Genomic DNA, 20,483 nt, shown 5'->3' with positions numbered 1-20,483 from the left:
ACATTTTGATTATTCAATTTTTGTCGCTAAATAAATACTATTAGACTGTCCAGAAAACCATCAAATAGCGCTTTTCAAATCATCTTCTTAAAGTAACGCAATACCAGATTTTTCCAATATCGTGCAGTCATAATATGATGTGCGTTTATTTTGCTAATTAAGAATATGAACAGGTCAGTGCTGAAAGTTAAGGTTAAGAAAGAAACTCTTAAAAGTTTTAAAACAACACTAGGAAAAAGTAAGAGTAAATAAAGTCATTTTCATTTTGGGATGAACTATCCCTTTAAATGATTTCTTTAATTTTGAACTATGGTTATTAAGCATAACTATGGTTATTGAGCTGTTTTAGGTTTGGTTCAGTTATTTATACCCACATCTGGCTCCTAAACATTTCTTTTCAGCAACCAGTAGTTAATGTTTTTTTTTTTCTTAGTTAGCCTGGAGCCTTGCTTTAGATTCACTGTAAAACCAAAAAAGTGAAGGTAACTCAAACCATTTAAGGAAACCGATTGCAACAAACCATTTGATTTTAAAAACTAATCCTAATAGGTTCTGTGAAACCTATTCCATTTGAGTAAACCAAGAAATTTGAGCACAGTAAAACCCTATAAATGAAAAGAACTCAAACCAACTGAGTAATAAAACCCAATAAGTTAGGGCAACTCAAACCATTTGAGGAAACTGATTGCTATAAACCATTTGAGTTCAAAAATGAATCTATACGAGTACTGTGAACTTACTCCATTTAAGTTGAAGTAATAAGGCATTTTATTCATCAACTCTGAGTTCGAAACTCTTTTCAAATGAGAAATAACTTTCAGTCAGTTTTTGCGTTAACTACACTCATTTCATTTGATAAAGTTCACTGTTGGGTTTTACAGTGTAGGATTTTTTTTCTTTATTTTCTGCTGATGTGGCATCAGATTTCATAAAGAATTGATGAGCTTGCTAACCTCATAGACAGGACTTGTTGATAGAATGATCTTTCGGTATCAATTTTTTAACTGCAATTTGACTACTATCACATTTAGCCAAAATGGAAAAATTCCAATAATAGAGCTCTCTGAATGTAGATCACCATAACTGACTTTTCCCATCCTCTTGTTTCAAAGGTCAGCTGAACTTGTTAGTCATATCTAAACTGATAGAGAAACACTGGCTGTGGGGTGTTTAAATGAGTCCTGTTTAGTCATTATTTAAATGACTTTAGTTGAAGCTGTCTCTTGACTATGACAATCAAACAGTAGTTCTTTCAGTCGGATAACCCAACGTAAAGGTGGGGCAGTAACTGTTTTGCATGAAGACTCATGATATGGTTGGATCGATACAATGGCCTGCGTTTGAAGATCCACAGGAAGTGAACATTAATATTTGCTATTACCAGCTCACCCGTTGAGACATAAACCATGTGTTTCTGGCGTTTAATAAAGAGCAGCTTTGAAAACAGACTGTTCATGAAAAATAAATGACATTACACAAAGCGCTACTACTGCTCCAAACAGCCTTTTGTTACTTTCAGCATCCACCTATTGTTTTTTTTTTTTTTTTTTTTTTAAAGAAGTTCATTATTGTATATCTTGACAGACATTTATATAGTTTGCTAACAGCTTTTTTCCCCCCCTATATATTTTTTTCTGTCTTTCTTTTTTATTTGTTTGTTTGTTTAGCCAGCCCAAAGCCTAACTGTGTGCATGCAGAACCAGAAATTCTCCCCAAAGAAAATAATACAAATCTGCATTTCCAAGGGTGATCAGCTTGGAAGAATAGTTTTACATACTATTGGTTCATAATGAACGCGGGAAATAAATTTGCAATGTATGAAAAGCCAAAAATTAAACAAAAATAAATCAACCTTTCTTTGTTGTACACTACAAATGTCAATAAAAGTCTTTATCAAACCTGCTGAATATACAGAAATGTCATCTTTGTACATGAAATTGAAAAAAATGTACATCCAGAAGTTAAAATTTTGTTAATAATAACTGACTTTTGTCGATCTTTAAAACGCAGATGAAAATATTTAAGATGAAATCTGAGAGCTCCCTCATCCTTCAAATACATCAACTATTCTGAGACATTCTTGTCAAAACTTTCTGGGTGACTTCAGTAGTTCAACTGTACTCACTGAAGCTCCAAGAAGTGGAGTAAGGGTGCTTTCACACCCGTGAATCGATTCAGTTGTTCCGAAACAGAGATTACAAATGTAACATTGTTGCTCTTTGCTCTTGGAGCGGTTGGCTTTCACACTGCAAAGTTTCTAATCAGGGTGCGCGATGATGCCTATTTGAGGACCTGGAGGGAGATGCGAGATTACCGGGAGATCTTCACTCGTTTGCGGGCATCCGGAGACTCGTGAAACTTCCCGCCATTCTCATAATTCTCTCCCCATATAGCCGTATATGCCTATTACATATCCATAAAACACAGTGATACAACCGCGCTCAGATCGCTTTCTCACTACAATCGAACCGCTTTAGGGTTGGTTTCAATCGAGCCGAGACCACCTCATTCATGTGCTAAACGAACCGCGCTAACTGGGCAAACGTGAGAAACCAATAACCACAAACCTTTGTTTCTTCATTTAATAGCAAACAACATGAAACAGAAATAAATGGCATGGGCAAAAAAAAGTAGACAGAACAGCAGGACATAAGTAAAACATTATTGCTCATGTGACATGAACTGACAATTGAGAGTTGGCTTTTTCAGAATCAAATAACCATTTAACTAAGAATCAGCACTGACAGTGCGATTTCAACCACGATCTCAAACTGAAAAATGTGCCAAACCACATCATTCACGAGACAGGAATTAATGAAATGAATGAACACGCCATGGTCTACATTTAAAAGCCAAAATGTCAGTCAGGGATTTCTCTCAAAACTTAAATGAAACAAAAATGAGGTATTTTTGCACTTGAAAACTAAATCCAGTCTGAGGTCTCTACAATGGCTAATAAAATCAATGGTTATGTGTGTCAATAAAATAACTTTAAGTGCGCACTAGACCACAATGGCCAAAGTGTCAACTAGGATCAACCGTCAAAAGTGCAAGAAGAGTAGTTTCTAATAGATTTCTCTCATAAATTATGTAAGGGAAGGTTAACATATATACAAGACAGAATGTTACAAAATCTACTTTATAATGTCAACTCGACTGCCTCTTCTGATCAAGAAATGTGTACATAAATACAGCACCAGATCTAGTCTGAGTGATTGTCTCAAAGTGCTGGAGGAGCTTGTTTAAAGGCTAAAGAGTTCATCCCCAATGTCAATCCCCTTATTATTTGTTCACCCTCGACATGTTAAATCCTACAGATATTCGTTTATTCTTACATCACACAGCACATTTGAATTTCCACTAGAACCAACGAGATTCGTTCTTGTGGCACAATTGCGTCTTCACGAGAACCAACGAGGTTTGTTCTTGCATAACACGTAATGAAGCTAACAAAGTTCTTTCTTTTCATGCGTCACATTTGAGCTTCACCAAGAACCAATAAGGTCCATTCTACGTGTCACGCGACATGTTTGAGTTTACACAAAATCCTGTCCCACAGCACATTTCAGCTTTCCAATGAGGTTTGTTCTTGGGTATCTTGTGATATTTAAGTGTTTTCAAGAGCCAACGAGGCTTTCTAGCAGCATCCAGCATGTTTTGAGCTTTTGAAAGAACAAATGAGAGTCATTATTTGTCACATGGCACATCTGAGTTTCTTTAAGAGCCAATAGACTCATTCTTGTGTCATGCAGCACATTTGAGCTTTCAAAAGAACCACATTTAAAAGGAACCAGTGGAAGCCAGTGAAGTTTGCTTTTGTGTCGCACATCACCTTTGAGCTTACGCAAGAACCAATCAGGTTCATTTCTGCAGAGCACGTTTGAGTCTTTACGAAGACCCAGTGTGGTTCATTCCTGAATTATATGGCATGTTTAAATAACCAATTTGATCTTTTTTTTTTTTTTCCTCAACAGGCTTAAGGCTGATTTATACTTCTGCGTCAAGCGCACGCGTATGCTAAGGCGCAGCCTACACGTTGGAGCATAGCCCTACGCCGTGGCTGTCGCTGACGTGCATCTCTCAAAAAAATTTAACAACATGTCGCAACGGCGCGTAGCGCAAGCTTTGTCATTGGTCGGCTTGGTAGCGCTGACGAGTCAGGGCGGGAACGAGAGCCGCGCGAGTGGATGGAGTGATTGTTTAAAAGTGTGGAGTCCCGTGAAGTAGCGCCGGATGGAAAGTTTTGTTTTGTGTTTAAATCACAGTTAAAGTTGTTGCATGTCTGTCGGTGCCTGCCTCAAAATGGGCAAGTTTGAGCCACTAGTACATTCAGGAAGCGTTTAGAAAAAACAAAACAGCAGTGAAGAAACTCGACACACAGGAATATAAACACCTCACTGCCAACTTGCTTTTCAGAAGTGTTAATGCAGACCAACAGAGACAGCGCGCAGAAGTATAAATGCACAGCTACGTGCGTTGCATGCGGCATGGGTTACGCCGGTCACTTGACGCAGAAGTATAAACCAGGCTTCAGATTAAACCACTTGATTAATAAGGATTTATTTAATTATATATCTTATATATTAGTTTTCATTCCTATATCTTTATTTATATAGCCTTCAATATTTTGGGAGAACAGACCTGTAGAAGACAGACAGAACTGTATTAAAATACTTCTATTCTATACTGAAAATGAGCAAATGAATGACATAAGGGTGAATAAATAATAGAGGTTTACAATTTTTAGGTAAACTGACCCTTCAAGCTTATACTGAAAAAAAGAGATAGATTTACATCCATTTATACCCATTAAAGAAGACACTAAAAAAGACAAACCGTTCAGATCATGAATAATTTACCTCTGTTCCAATTAGTAAAGCTTGTTAGTGGCTCAAATAATATATTTTTATTTATTTATTTATACAGTATATATATGAATCATACTATTTAACAGCAGTACTTAGACACAGCCTATCCATAATAAACTGTGCAGTCAGCTCACAGAGGGTATAAAACAAGTTTTGAAATGTTTGGGGTTTAAACACAAACCTTTTTTTTTGCATAGTTAATGGCATACAACTGATTTGCATAGCAGTCATACATTAGTACTGGAGATATGGCTGGAACAGGGAGAACAGATTGAGTCATTCATCTTACTGCAGCAGCAGTAATTACTTTGGCATTAGTGCATAAGTGCATCCCAGAGCAGTAAAAAAAAAAAAAGGTTAGCTCTCATTGGCTTCAGCTCCAATGCATTAATGTAACAGTTGGGGGAAGCGTTATTATAAAATCAAAAGGCAATCTATCTCAAAAGGGCCGTATAAAAGGCATTTCAATCTCTGGGCACATTTGCCTTCTCTTCCTGTTTTTTTTTTTTTTTTAATAATCACCCCAAGTGTTACACCGTGGCACAACCTTCTTTACCCTGATAAAGACGAGGCTAACATTGTCTGTCAGAGAAAATGTCTCTCTGTGAGCGTCTGGAAGCACAGAGAGCATGATGGGAAAGCTCCTCAGGATCTCTGTGGTGTGATTTTCGTACCCGAGGCTAGCAGCAGTGCTGAACTTCCACCATCTATAACTTCATCCACACCGACAAAAGCACTCAAGACCTGAAAGACAAATCCACTGTGAGGCAAAGTGTAACAGTGATACGCTTAGATTCTGTCACTTCAAACAAACAGGTGGAATTTTCTTACTTTGAGAAGATGAATCATAGTGTCAGTTACAGCAGCACCTAACACACAACAGACCACAGTCAGAACCAAATAAATGCGTCAAATGCACAGACGGAAAAAGATGATTAAATGTCATGTATATTTAATATTTAATGTCACCTCCACTGCAAAATTAATATATGTAGAACAGGCACTTATTTAGGCCGAACCATAAATAATATAATGTCTGATTTTCCTTTAAACACAATTATTGCACAGTGGTATAATGCAAAAAACTTAAGTATTACTATTACTATTATTTTATTATCATTATCATTATATGATGTAATATTAGTTATGAATTATGTTTATTTAATTACTATTATTAAATAAGGAATTTATAAGTTTAGATGTCCACCTTTGCTTGACAATGTTGCTTTTTAAAACCCAGCAACAAAAAAGCAACAACATAATAATAAATATAGTAATAATTAAAGAGCCCCTATTATGTATTATAAAAAGTCATATTTTGGTTTTGAGGGTCTCCAACAACAGTCTGATAACAGACACTTCCATTTGTCTTATAAAATGCATTTATTTTTATCTAATTATCCAAACGACTCCCATATGATTTATTTAGCGATTCATTTGTTCTTAAACCCCTTTTTTGTGTGATGCTAATCTGGGTCCAATGACGCAGTATGTTGTGATTGATCAACTGCATTCAGCACAAGACAGAGAGAAACGCCCACCATGGTCATGAAGTTATGGTATACTTTGGTATTGTTATCCGAACAAACTTTAACCCTGTATTCCCCACAGCCGCATGTCTGGCAATCTCTCAGTGATAATAATCTTCATGTCATGATCAATCCTATGATACGTTTTACCGGATCTGGCACTTCATATTAGTTGATGTCCCATATCGACGTCATCCCGTTCAAGCAAAAGAATCGAACTAAATAAACAATCAAACAAGTTTGCCAAGCATGTATTGAAAAATAAACACAGGGCTTTATTTCTCATGACAAAGACCATTGAGTTGATGTGTAAAGTGACAGTATGTGTTATATTTCTACATAAATACATAAAAGGATGGTTATTTTTAGCTCTGTATCAAACTTTTTATGATGTGGCCTGAATGATCCTAAACACGTGCCATTATCTCAATGTTAATATTCTGGGACATTGTAAAATTGTATAAGCATCAAATTGTTTCTTGAGATCAGCACTGACCTGTGGCTCTTCCAGCACTACCCATCTCTCAGTGACCGTCTGGAGCTCCTGCCCACCCAGAGGCTCTCTGAGACGCACCCGCACCTCCAGACGACCCCCAGTGGCCTTCCGTCCATCCATCAGCTGCAAAACAAAAAGCCAATACCATAAACACACACTCATTCTTTCACTGATGTAAACAGTGGTGTCCATTTTAGCTTAAATTCACTTGTTGAACACAAATACAGTTGAAAGCAAAATGATTAGCCCTCCAGTTAAAATTGAATTACTTTTCATATAGTTTCTTCTGTCTTTGACATAATGGCAGTACATCATTTTTTACTAGTAACTTTACAAGATGCTAGTATTCAATATAAAGTGCAATATAAGGCTTAACTGGGTAATTAGGAACACTCCACTCCAAGTTTCCAAGAGCTAAACTGTTGACCTTTCTTAGTCAGATTAGTCATGATTAGTTTAGCTTAGCTTAGCATCATTAATTGAATCTGACTGGACCCTTAGCATTTTGTTCAAAAAATGTTTTAGTGATTAGTGTTTTTTCCTAGCTTTGTTTAACATCACTTAGGAGATGTTCATTCATTTTCTTGTAGGCTTAGTCCCTTTATTAATCCAGGGTCATCACAGCGGAATAAACTGCTAACTTATCCAGCAAATTTTTACGCAGCGGATGCCCTTCCAGCCACACATTCACACACACATTCTCACAATTTAGCCTACCCAATTCACCTGTACCACACGTCTATGGACTGTGGGGGAAATCGGAGCACCTTGAGGAAACCCATGCGAACGCAGGGAGAACATGCAAACTCCACACAGAAACGCCGACTGAGCCGAGGCTTCAACTAGCGACCCAGCGACCTTCTTGCTGTGAGGCGACAGCACTACCTACTGCGCCACTGCTTCGCCCCACTTAGGAGATATTTAAAAAAGAATTCAGATTTCATAAGAGGGCTAATCTTTTAGTCTCCATCTGTATGTTTACCTTCACAGCTGATGTTTTTTCTCACCTCTACAATCTCTCGGACTTCACTCTGAGCTTCCAGCTTCTCCAGTTTGATCTGGGCACTTCCTACCGGCTTATCACTCCTCAGAAATCCGCTGTCATGAGACGAAGAGGTCAGTGTGAAACTCAAATTAGCCTACACAGACACTGACCCAGAATGCACCACAGCAGCCACACAGTTCAGTGTCACAGCTGACACATATTATGACCTGCAGGTTTCCTTTATACAAATTAAATGCATGCTGCTTTTCCACTGCGTGCTAAGACTCACTTTGCTTTTTGTGAGTGTTTCAGAGATCAGAATATTTGTGGAGTCACTACAGAGTTTAACCATAATTGAGTAAAGGTTTATCATCAACGTGCTTTCAAGGCCTGTGACTGTTTGAGTAGTTAGACACAACAAATTGCATCATTTGTAACTTTAACAAAGGCAAATTTGATTGATTTACTTATTTAATGAACACTACACGGTGTTATTTTACATTTGATTACTCAATTTCTGCACCAGACCACTCCAAGAAGCACTGTTCATTTCACTTTTACTTTTGCTCTATAGTACTTTTCTTTGTTTTTAATTTGTTTATAATATTTTTGCATGATTTACCCCCTACAGAATCTTCCCAATCAATCTAAAATAACAAATTCTTTCCAAATAGAGCTATTCAATCTACTTTGTGAAATTGTACACATCGCAATATATAAATTAAAGAAATACTAAATATTGGAAGGTCATAGTTTCTGACCCACTCTTCACCATACCCTGACATGCATCTAAAAATGTAACCACATACATATCGCAAGATCTGTGAATGGTCGGCTTGGTAGCAATATTGAGTGTGGGCAGGGTCAAGAGCCATGAATGAGTGTCAAGTGTCAAGAATGAGAAAGCTCTCTGATTTCATCTAAAATACAGTGCATCCGGAAAGTATTTATAGCACTTCACCTTTTTTCCCTTCTTTTTTTAATGTTAGAGTCTTATTCCAAAATTGATTAAATTTATTTATTTCCTCAGAACTCTACACACAATACCCCATAATGACAATATGAAAAAATATTTTTCGAAATTGTTACAAATTTATTAAAAATAAAAAACCTGAAAAATCACATAAGTATTCACAGCCTTTGCTGTGAAGTTCCAAATTGAGCTCAGGTACATTGTGTTTGCACTGATCATTCTTGAGATGTTTTAGAAGGTTAATTGGAGGTCACCTGTGGTAAATTCAGTTTATCGGACATGATTTGAAAAGGCATACACTTGTCTATATAAGGTCCCAGGGTTGACAGTGCATGTCAAAGGACAAACCAAGCATAGAGACGAAAGAACAGTCTGTAGGATTTTCTCGAGGCACAAGGCTGGGGAAGGTTACAGAAAAATGTCTGCTGCTCTGAAAGTTCCGATGAGCACAGTGGCCTCTATTATCCGTAAGTGTAAGATGTTTGGAACCACTGGGACTAGAGCTGGCCGGCCATCTAAGCCGAGTGATCGGAGCAGAAGGGCTTTAGTCAGGGAGGTGATTAATAACCCAATGGTCACTCTGTCTGAGCTCCAGCATTCTTCTGTGGAGAGAGGAGAACCTTACAGAAGGACAAACATCTGTGTAGCACTCCACCAATCAGGCCTGTATGGTAGAGTGGCCAGACAGAAGCTACTCCCCACCTGAAATTTGTCAAAAGGCATCTAAAGGACTCTCAGATCATAAGAAACAAAATTCTCTGGTCTGATGAGACTAAAATTGAACTCTTTGGAGTGAATGCCAGGCATTTTGTTTGGAGAAAACCAGGCACCGATTATCACCAGGCTAATACCATCCCTACAGTGAAGCATGGTGTTGGCAGCATCATGCTGTGGAGATGATTTCAGCAGCAGAAACTGGATGACTAATCGGGATAGAGGGAAAGATGAATGCAGCAATGTAGAGAGACATGCTGAATGAAAACCTGCTTCAGAGTGCTCTTAACCTCAGACTGGGGCGACAGTTCATCTTCCAGCAGGACAATGACCCAAAGCCAAAATATCAACGGAGTGGCTTCACAACAACTCCGTGAATGTCCTTGAGTGGCCCAGCCAGAGCCCAGACCTAAATTTTACTGAACATCTCTGGAGAGATCTGAAAATGGCTGTACACTGTCACTTCGCATCCAGCCTGATAGAGCTTGAGAGGTACTGCAAAGAGGAACATGCAAAAATTCCCAAAGACAGGTGTGCCAAGCTTGTGACTTCATATTCAAAAAGATTTCAGGCTGTAATTGCTGCTAAAGATGCACCAACAAAATATTGAGCAAAGGCTGTGAATACTTATGTACATGTGATTTTTTAGGTTTTTTATTTTTAATTAACATTTTTACATTGTCATTGTGGAGTATTGTGGGTAGATAAAATAAGTAAAATAAATTTAATCCATTTTGAAATAAGGCTGTAACATAAAATAGTTGAAAACGTGAAGTGCTATAAATACTTTCCGGATGCACTGTATCCTAATTTGAGTTTCAATAATAAACAAACAGTCTAATGGGATTGAAATGACACGAGGGTGAGTAATGAATATAACTTTTATTGGGTGAATTACACCTTTAAGACCATTTTAGTTCATTAGTTTTTCAACCTCTTTTTGTAATTTATTTAAATAATGCGATTATGCCAAGATAGCACATTTACCAATTATAGTGCCATGAAAATTTTACAAGATTACATGCACAGCTATAATTATTCTGTAAATATTGGGAAATAAAGATTATTTTAGAGAGATGAAAAAAAAAAACACTCACCCTTTGTGCAGCACCTCCAGCTTCAGGCCTTTCGACTGTATTACTCTCCTGAAGCCGCGGTGGTTACGGTTGATATTCAGCTTGAAGCTCTGGTTATACTCTGTCAAAACACCAAATGATTCATCACTTTCAGAAGCAAATATTAACTTGCAATTACAATGGCTTTAAAACTGCTTAAGTTTCAATCGTGGAGTCCTGAAGTCAAATATTTTTGTATACAAAAAATGCTGATTTTCTAAATGTAACTTCCCATTTGAGATCTAATTTAGTAGCATGATGTTTCACAAATCTAATAAACTGAAGTAAATATAAACTTGATGAGCATAAGCCATCTATTTAACACACATTCATTATCTTACAAACTCCAAACTTTTAACAGGTACTTTTTATAGCTTAATAGTTTATTAATAGCTTAATGTTTTTACCTGGGTTGTTGGTATTTTTGACGACTGCCGTTTTATGTTTCTGAGGTTGCTCCTAATGTGAACACAGACAATACAACTTTAATCTAGATAAATAAAAAAGTTTGTCAAGACCAGAAAAAACACCATGTTAGTCAGCATGTGTTGCTAAGTGGTAGCTGTGCTAACATGTTTTAAACACATCACAACACATTACTAGTAGTATGTTTTATCACACTGATGGCATTCAAAACAATGCTAACCTTTTAGGCTGCTGCTATCATCGTAGCATTTTACAACATTGCAAGCATGTTTCTAACATAGTTTAGCAGTTTGTTAAAACATTTTTAAAGGTGCTATATCTAAGGTTTGCTCTTAAAATACCATAATATGTTTGCAGTTATTTAACAAACATGCTAAGTAAACATACTGCTTTATCGAAAAACAATGCTAAAGTTAGCTATTCTGCTTTGAAAATGTGTGTTCCGTGTTGGAATATCTGTCTTTGTTTTGGTCAGTGTAACCCACACACTGCCAATTTACCCAATTATGATTCAGCACCCAGAGGTTGCCTTGGTGAAAATCAGCCCATTTAATTTCTTGAAGGCTTCTTGTTGGGTTTATGTGGGCCGAAAATGTGACCTTAGAAGGACCATAGTAGCCTCAGAAATGAGACAGATTTATAAAAACAGAGTTATAAAAATCCTTATGTGATAGTATTATATCAGCAAAAAATAAGCAATTGCGTGTTTGTGTTAGTGCCATCAATCTGGCAACCTGTAAGTCTGTGTGTGTGTGTAGAAAGTTGGAAAGGGGTATTTCTAATATTTTGAATTTGGACTGAAATACCTAGTTCAAACACTAGGTGTCATTACTTCATACTGCACCTTTAAAACATTGTTAAAATTTCAACATCCAAAACATTAATACATAACATGTTTTAACATTTCAATAGGATGTTTTAAATACAGAGATTGTAGTGTCAGAGAAGGAAATGGTGGTAACTTTCAACTGAAATGAGGACTAGACACAAAAGTGGTACTCACTGAACTGGGATATGGAAAGTCAAACTTGACATAAGCATCTAAATCATTTGTTGCAACACCTTGCAAAAAAGCAGAGAGGAAGAGGATTTAAGTGTATTACAAATAATTTATTTATGTTCCAATAACCCTTTTGGTAAAGGCACTTTCTGCATATTGTAAATGTCTTGATGAGTTTGTTCAGCATAATTCTTTTTAGAACAAATATTTGAAGCTCACCAGAGGGGGCAGGAAGGTTCATCCCTTTAACAATGACCACAACCATGTCTGTGCTACTGAGCTCTGGGAAGATCCTAGAAAAACAAAAGTCGAGGAATAGAAAGCATGTTTTTCTCATAAGTCAGAGCTTTTTTTTTTTGCAGAAAACACTCTGTGATATTGTGTTTTGTCAGACCTGACAGTGCGATATGTTCTTTCCTCAAAATGATGTTTAGGAGGCTGAAGGCCCCTGTTTTGTGCCAGTTTAAGGATCTCCAGGCTCTTCTTGCACTTTTCTGCCATGTTCTCAAATCTAAAAAAAAATAGAAAAGAAAATAGGATAAAAACAAACGCAAGGTGCAATCAAAAATTAAATATTAAAGTGTGGTTTATACTGTGTGTGGTACATACTTGGTTGTTTCTGCAACATTCCCTAAGTGTGTAAACTGCTTGGAATATGTCACACATTTCTACAGAAGAAAGAAAACATGTCTTACTTTTTCCACATCCACTTACAGACTGCGTTGTGAAGCTAAACCCTAGTGAAAGCAAATTTAATCAAAGCACAGGTATATCTAAAATCATCAGCAGCATGTGTACTATGATGAGTAAAAAAGCTTAGGTGCTGGCTCCAGCAGTGCAAAATACAACCACATACTCCAGAAAAACAAATCAATATCAAATAAAACACACACACACAAAAAAACAACAACAAAGTTTGCTAGGAACTCGCAACATGGCAGCCATGCTTGGCATCATCTTGGATTACATTTTATGACAGTGATTACTATAAACAATGTGTATTTTATATGTATTCAGTCATTGGTAGTATTTAATAATACACTTTTTTGTAAAAACAATTTGTGGAATTCTGACTATAAATCTATTTTTATTGCAGTGGTTCTCAAACTGTGGTATGCAGGCTTTCTTCTAGTGGTATGCAGAGGAATACTGAATAATAAAAGAAACAAAAAATAATACACTTTTAACCCTTTTGACGCAAACGATTACCCTAATGTGATCAGCACTGGTTGTTCCCTGAAGCATACGATCAGTGTGCTTAGAATGTTTACTATAGTTCATCACATCATCACATGCTAAAAATCAACCCGCTTTGGCGCAGAGCCAGAGAAAGAGACGTGCATCACTTGCGGAGCAGATACACATTAGAGAAGCACTTTTGCAGAACAGTGCCGTTGTGTTGGCATTTTAGTAACTGCAAACTTTTTCAATATATAAAGTTATTTGTTTTGTAAATCAGCGTGGCTTTCGATTAATTTGTTACCTTATATTTAGGCCAATTAATCAGGATGTGATTCAAATTTCACGGGATACAGAACATAGACTCAAGCAACTTTGCCTTCCTTGAAGCTTGGAGCTAGAACATAGCCTAATTAAAGTTAGTGTCTGTGTGCAGTTAACACAAACTCCACAGTCCACTCAAATCTCAAAAACCGTTAATTCCACACGTATGAATGGATAAATCACTTATAAATTTTTCAAGCAATGTAATTATGCATGTAATCACTCTATTGGCAGATCTAATTTCTAATTTAAATATGTAATTCCAAATAATTTATTTAAAAATCCAAGTTAATGATTAGATTTCAAAGATATACATATGTCACGATGCAACATTTTCAAAATGTATCAAAAATGGTTTATATTTGAATATGATGACGAATAGCCTATATTTATGACGTCCAAGCAACATTTTCAGGTTTTGATGAATAGGTTACAATTTGTTAATACTTTACATTTAAGTACAGCAGTTTTCTTTATACTTTTTATTTTATTTATTTATTTTTATTTTTTACCTGTAAGCACAGTACATTGTTAATGCTCAAACTATTAATAATATTTAAAGTGGCTGACAATAATATATATTCTTAATAATAGGAATTAATTATAATCGAGCAATCTTGCAATAGATTGAGGTAATAGAGTTGCAGCTTAATCCCCTAACCTCAACCCAATTGAAAACTTGTGATGTGAAGTAAAACAAAATGCAGTTTCTTTAATTTCGTCAACCAAAACCAAAGCAAATTAAGAATGCTTTATTCTTCCATGGCTGACAAAAACAATGTTTATGTAACTAAATAATAATTCAGTAAATTGAACTAAAGTGTAAAAATGTCTTTAGTTTATTATTTAAGTATTTGAGTTGAAATAAAAATATTAATATTCCTGTTTTTTTGCATCCTTTAATTTATAAAACTTAATTTAATTTAGAACTGAAAATGTAATGTTTTCACTACATTTGCAAAATGAAAATAAAAGCTATTTACAAACATTTGCACTTTATATTTTTAAGTCACTGCAAATGTATTATAAGCAGCATGTATAAAACTTAAATGAGGCCTGTATGTATCAGGGTATATGCAGATATCCTAAAGGTAATTTCTATACTTTTTAAAGACCATCTCAGAATATTTTAAGATCTCATCAGTTCTAATCAGTATCAAACCCTTACCTTAAAAAACAGTTGTTAATAAACAGTTATAGTTAAATAAATCAATGAAGCACTACTACTGTATGCCACAGAACTCAGATAAGCTCGGAAGAAACAAAGCTGTGTATATGGTACACTTTGTTTCACATTTTTTTATTACAGCATCTCAGGTTGAAGTCTTAAATTCAGGATGACTTTACATTATACAGAATGGCTGGTAAACGTAAAAAAATCTTTGTAAGCTTATAGTCACATTGGCAATGTAATAGTGGTAAAAGTTAATGTCGTCAATCTGTGATATACTGGCTATTCATACATTTTTTAAGTTAAAAATCAAACTACCGCAATCGAAATTATGTTATTTGTGACATATCTGTTACATTGTTCTGGTTCATCTATTTCTGTGGTCTCATTTTAATCCATTTCAATGTTAGCTACCTATATATGCAGTACACTTTAAAGGGATAGTTCACCCACAACTGACAATTCTGTCATCATATACTCACACTTCACATGCTATAAAGTGGTTTGAGTTTTTTTTTTTCCTGTATATCACAACAGATAATATTTTGAAAAATGTCGGAAACCAGTAGCCCTTGACATAAGTGTCAATTGCACATCAAAATATATTGTGTTGTGTTCAACACAAAAAGAAGAAACTCACAAAGGATTGGAACACTGGGATCCTTAAATTTTTGGATGTATCATATACCTTTAAGGCAGCTCACAATTTTTTTTCTCGTTACTTTATTACTTCGCCACCTTCCTGTTACCTCGTGCTGCTCATTGAGCAGTTTGTTGAGTTGAGTGTAGACCTCCTCAGCCTTCTCAGAGAGCTGAACATCACTGTGGTGGACCAGAATGAAGTCCTCGTCTTCATCTCCAGGTGGTGAAGGTACCTAAAGCATAAAGAGTGAGTCAATTACTCCTCAAATCATTGAAGTAGTTGAAGCATTTACTAAAAACAGGCATTGTGGTTACCTTGCTCACGTCTACAGTCTTCCCACTGCGGGCAGCTTCGATCATGGGTTCCAAACCCTTGGCTGTGCGCAGAAAAGTCTTGGCCTGCTCTAGGTCTTTCTTCTGCTTTGCCTGCAGCGCTGCTTTCATGTACTGCTTTTTGCGGCCCTCCAGAAATTCTAGCTGCTGCTGAGCTGAGGAGAAAACAAGCGTATAAGTATGCATTTTTTTGTAATCATAAAACAGTTATGAAATACAAAAGCATAGCAATAACATGTACCAGCGTCAGGCAGACTTCCTCTTTTAGACGTTCTGTCTGGTGAAGGGGTCCTTTGTTTTGGCTCCTGTACTGTTGGCTGCACTACAAGAGTGGGCTTCTTTTGGCCACTTAGGTTTAAAGCCTTAAAAAGCAAACACATTTTTTTTTTTTTATTGGTAATTTAGTTTTTATTTTTTATTTTTTTTAAATAAAGACCAATTCTGCACTGCTAAATCTCCTTATCTAGTCAAGGGTTACAATCTTATTTCTATCCAAAAAACAATTAATCTTGTTTTAAAAATAAAATACTATGCAATATAAGATTGTCTAAGAATATTATGTTTGTTATAAGATTATTTATCTTTTTTTTATTTCAGTATATAAAGTTTAAAGTTAGGTATGTTATCTGCAAAGTTTTCTAAATTACAATCCACACAGCAAAAAATGGTTAAATATGAGAATGAAATGAATGATTTTAGATGATACAAGCTAATAACATTAAAAACGATCTGATAGCTATACTGGGTAAGATTTCCTGGAATAAAAAACACACATAGGATTTAACAAAAAAATAAATAAATAAATATATATATATATATATATATATATATATATATATATATATATATATATATATATATATATATATATATATATATATATATATATATATATATATATATTAAAAGTTTGCTTTTCTTATTTTGTGTAAAAAGGTCTTAAACTAGAGTTACTAAACTCTAGTTTTAGTAAACAGGAGAACTACTGTTAAGTTACATTTATATGTTGTCTTAAAATGGGTCAAAGCATTTATTTGTTTAAAAAAAAAAGATTATGGAATGAAATAAATTAATATACACACACATACATACATGCATGCATATTGTCATGTATGCAATTTTTTTTTTTCAAATTAAGACTAAATAAAAAACACAAATAAGTACTTTTTGCTTCTTAAAATAGGCATACTGTAGCTTACCTTAACAAGTATGTTTAAGATTACAGTATGTATTTTGTCACGAAAGAACAAGTATAAGTGTGATTGAGCACTGTGATTGTGTGTGATGTTTAATGGAAAACTTATAACAAGTTCTAGTTATATACAAGTTTGGTCTTAAATGTTGTCTTTTGTTGTAACTAATGTTAATTTGCAGGTAAGATACCTAATTTTAAGATTTACCCACTAGGTACAAAAATATGCATAATCTTAAAACAATCATAAAAATCATACACAATCTATGCATAGTATGGAATTCTTAAAACAAGGTCAATAAGAATTTTGGCTAGAAACAAGATTGTAACTCTACTTTTTTTTTTTTTTTTTGCTGTATTAACAAGTTTTAAGCTTATAAAAAAAGCTTGATTACACTTGTTCTTTAGTGACAAAAACATTCTGTTATGTCTTGTTGCTGTAACCTTCAGTATTTTGAGAAGCAAGTAATCATTTTGCATCGTAACTACTTTCAAATCTTAATTTGAAAAACAGAATTGAGGGCGATTTGCAAGTTTGCATGATGCTGAATTAATACAATAATCTTGCGATTAATTTAAATGCTTTGTTTCATTTTAAGACAGAATATATAACGACAATTCTTAAAATAAGAGAACTTCTCCTGGTTAAGAACTCTAGTTGAGACCTTTTACACACAAAAAAGAAGAGCAAGAGCAATTAAGAAGCTAGTTTTAAGATGAATAGACAACACACTGCTTGGAATTAGTGTTATAATACTTAATTTAAAACATTGTTAATTCATTCATTTATTTTCTTTTTGGCTTAGTCTCTTTATTAATCTGGGGTCGCCACAGCAGAATGAACCGCCAACTTATCCAGCATATGTTTTACTCAGCGGATGCCCTTCCACCTCCAACCCATCACTGGGTAACATCCATACACACTCATTCACACATACACTACTGACAATTTAGCTTATCCAGTTCACCTATAGCGCATGTCTTTGGACTTGTGGTGGAAACTGGAGCACCCGGAGGAAACCCACATGAACACGGGGAGAACATGCAAACTCCACACAAAAATGCCAACTGATTCAGCTGAGGCTCGAATCATCGACCTTCTTGCTAGGAGGCGATAGTGCTACACACTGCACCACCGTGATGCTCCAAGACATTGTTTTCTTTACTAAAGCCTAGGTGCATTTACTTATTTCAAGAAATCTTGCGAAATATAATTATCTTACAACACTAGCAGAGGATTTGACTTGTTTCTAGTCTGCATCTTCTTAAACACTTTATTTCTCTCTTTTATTATTTTCAACATAAAAAAAAGAAGAAATGTACAATAAAAATACCTTCTCTTCTTCCTCCTCATCTTCGTCTTGACCATCTCTAGCTTCATTGGATGTCAGCTTATTGGCTGTTTCCAGCACAGCAGCCAATCCCTGTTCTGGAGAAGTGGCCTTCTGGCCAGGGATTGGAGGAAAGCCTATACACAACACAAGCATTCAGTAGATTTCCTTAGGTTTATTAGAATGCAGTAACTGACCACAGAAATATTTGCAGATTAGGATTCTTTTTTAATATTATTAAAACAAAAGAAATAACCTGGAGGGGCAGGAAGTTCGTCATAATTAACAGGTCGTCCTGCTTTATGAGCACGTATGGCAGCATGGTATTGCTGTGGGCCACAAAAAGAAAACAACAACTCTGAATTCAACTAGTCTATGCAAACAAATCACTGTGCGCAAAATGAGTTGTGATACATTAACATGAAAGCATCTATCAAGCAGATAGTATCTAAAAAGGAAACACTGAAAGAGATAATGAAAGTTGGAGGACATTCGGTTGTGGCAGTGTTTGAGGTTTATGTGTCAGTTCGACAGGTGTACTAACTTTAGCAATGCGGTCATGCATCCGGGCTTTGCGCTCATCGCCGCTGGCTTTGGCTTGTGTGAAGGCCTCTTTGTATTTAGCCATCCTCTGTTCCAGGGCCTCAAGAACTGTGTTAGGCTGAGCTGGACCAGAGGCGGTCTCACCTGTTATAGCAAAAACAACATATGGTGAATAGGAGGAGACAGGAAATACAGTCATTCAGGTTAGACTATTTACATAGAGAGGAGTTCTGAAAATACTTCACGTTAGAACTGGTGTACTAACCTGAAGGTGAAGGCGAGACTTTAACAGCTGTCTGAGGTGGAGCTTGAGTCACTGTGGAGGTGTAGACAAAGTCGAAGTGTGTATTTAAAAATCTACACACCTCATACAAGGCTAACAAATATGTAACCAGGGGCTAAAACATTTTGCCCCACTTGCCAATGGTCAGTTACTTAAGAAAATGACCAGAACTCTGAAAAAAAAACACTTGATTAAACTATGATGATATGATGATAATGTACACAAACAATATTGATATTGCAGGCACTTCAGAATGCCACAAATAATTCTTTATCCTTTCAATGAATAAACAGATTTTTTAGGAATATTTAAACTGAATTTGCAGTGATGTTCATCGCAGCATTACATTTACTTGATTACCTAAAGACATATACTATCAAAAGTAAATCAAATCGGTTTGATACAAAGGGAGGAAAAGAGTGGAAAAAATGATGACAGAGTTTTCCATTTTGGGTGAACTATTCCTTTAACATTAAGGGCCCTATGATACACTTGGCGCAATAAGGCACAAGACGTGTTTGCTTGTTTCAGTTTATTCATGACAATTTGCTTTAGTATTATGCATATTTATATTTGTTTTATTAAAAACAAGCTTAGATTTGTCCACATGTCAGGTTTTAAACCATATGGGGCATAGGACATGTGTTTGAATAGAACTCTGTTTTTTTTACCAGACTTCATATTATTATTACTGTTCATTTATTAGTTTGCTGGAAATTAGAACTGAATTTAGAAATAGCTTTAAAACAAATCTTTACGCTTAACAAACAAAATTAATTATGTAGGCTAATGGATGTATGTTCGTAAAACACGTTTCCTTATCGACGAAAGAGAGAAAGAGAAAGAGAAAGTGGAAGTAAAGGCCAATTGGAGAAGGCTCATTAATTATCCTTGCGCAGCAGATGGTCTGTTTAACTGTTTTCTCACTAGAAGTGTTCAGTTTTTCAAGCTTATAAAGTCCACCATGTAAATAGCAAATGCGCTATGGCGGATACAATTGACTCTTAAAGGGAATCTCAAAACACACCCAGAACTTATTAAGAGAATAAGCTCAACCCTGTTAGACCATGAGCCGCAGTGCTGAGTGTATTTTTCTTTCCTTAAAATAGCAAAAGTGGATTCTGACAAGTCCTTAATGCTTTTGCGCTTTAGACTTAGCACCTAGATCGTTAAAATAAAGCCCTTTCTGTGAATGCACTGTCACTTTTATAGAGGTGGACTGCAGCTTCAAAATCAAACCATCTGCTATTTTCAGTCAGTAAACATTGTTTTTGAAACAGCAACCTAAGCTCGCTGACACCAACAAAGATTAAAAGGCTGCACAATCAGATAAAATGTTGCCGACATTAATTTTTATGTAAACATGATGGGTGATGCAT

At 35.6% G+C, this 20,483-nt stretch overlaps 1 protein-coding gene across 7 annotated transcripts in view; it reads right to left on the bottom strand.

The window, feature by feature from the left end:
* Window positions 1-4,891: 4,891 nt before the first annotated feature.
* Window positions 4,892-20,483, bottom strand: part of cc2d1b (coiled-coil and C2 domain containing 1B) — a 35,635-nt gene continuing 20,043 nt past the window's right edge. For all 7 annotated transcript variants that reach the window (XM_087240650.1, XM_087240651.1, XM_087240653.1 and 4 more), the window contains 17 exons: window positions 19,087-19,137; window positions 18,823-18,965; window positions 18,535-18,607; window positions 18,282-18,415; window positions 15,997-16,117; window positions 15,738-15,910; window positions 15,530-15,655; window positions 12,716-12,774; window positions 12,501-12,617; window positions 12,326-12,399; window positions 12,110-12,168; window positions 11,088-11,139; window positions 10,663-10,762; window positions 7,901-7,991; window positions 6,894-7,016; window positions 5,700-5,737; window positions 4,892-5,612 (listed from right to left, as the gene is read on the bottom strand). In XM_087240650.1, the coding sequence (XP_087096776.1) occupies window positions 5,726-5,737; window positions 6,894-7,016; window positions 7,901-7,991; window positions 10,663-10,762; window positions 11,088-11,139; window positions 12,110-12,168; window positions 12,326-12,399; window positions 12,501-12,617; window positions 12,716-12,774; window positions 15,530-15,655; window positions 15,738-15,910; window positions 15,997-16,117; window positions 18,282-18,415; window positions 18,535-18,607; window positions 18,823-18,965; window positions 19,087-19,137 (1,508 nt within the window). In that variant the 3' untranslated portion in view covers window positions 4,892-5,612; window positions 5,700-5,725. The remainder of the gene's footprint in view (window positions 5,613-5,699; window positions 5,738-6,893; window positions 7,017-7,900; window positions 7,992-10,662; window positions 10,763-11,087; window positions 11,140-12,109; window positions 12,169-12,325; window positions 12,400-12,500; window positions 12,618-12,715; window positions 12,775-15,529; window positions 15,656-15,737; window positions 15,911-15,996; window positions 16,118-18,281; window positions 18,416-18,534; window positions 18,608-18,822; window positions 18,966-19,086; window positions 19,138-20,483) is intronic.

This window comes from Danio rerio, chromosome 2, assembly GCF_052040795.2.
Source record: "Danio rerio strain M-AB ecotype USA chromosome 2, GRCz13ab, whole genome shotgun sequence".
Taxonomy (NCBI): domain Eukaryota; kingdom Metazoa; phylum Chordata; class Actinopteri; order Cypriniformes; family Danionidae; genus Danio; species Danio rerio.
This window is presented reverse-complemented; position numbering and strand designations above follow the sequence as displayed.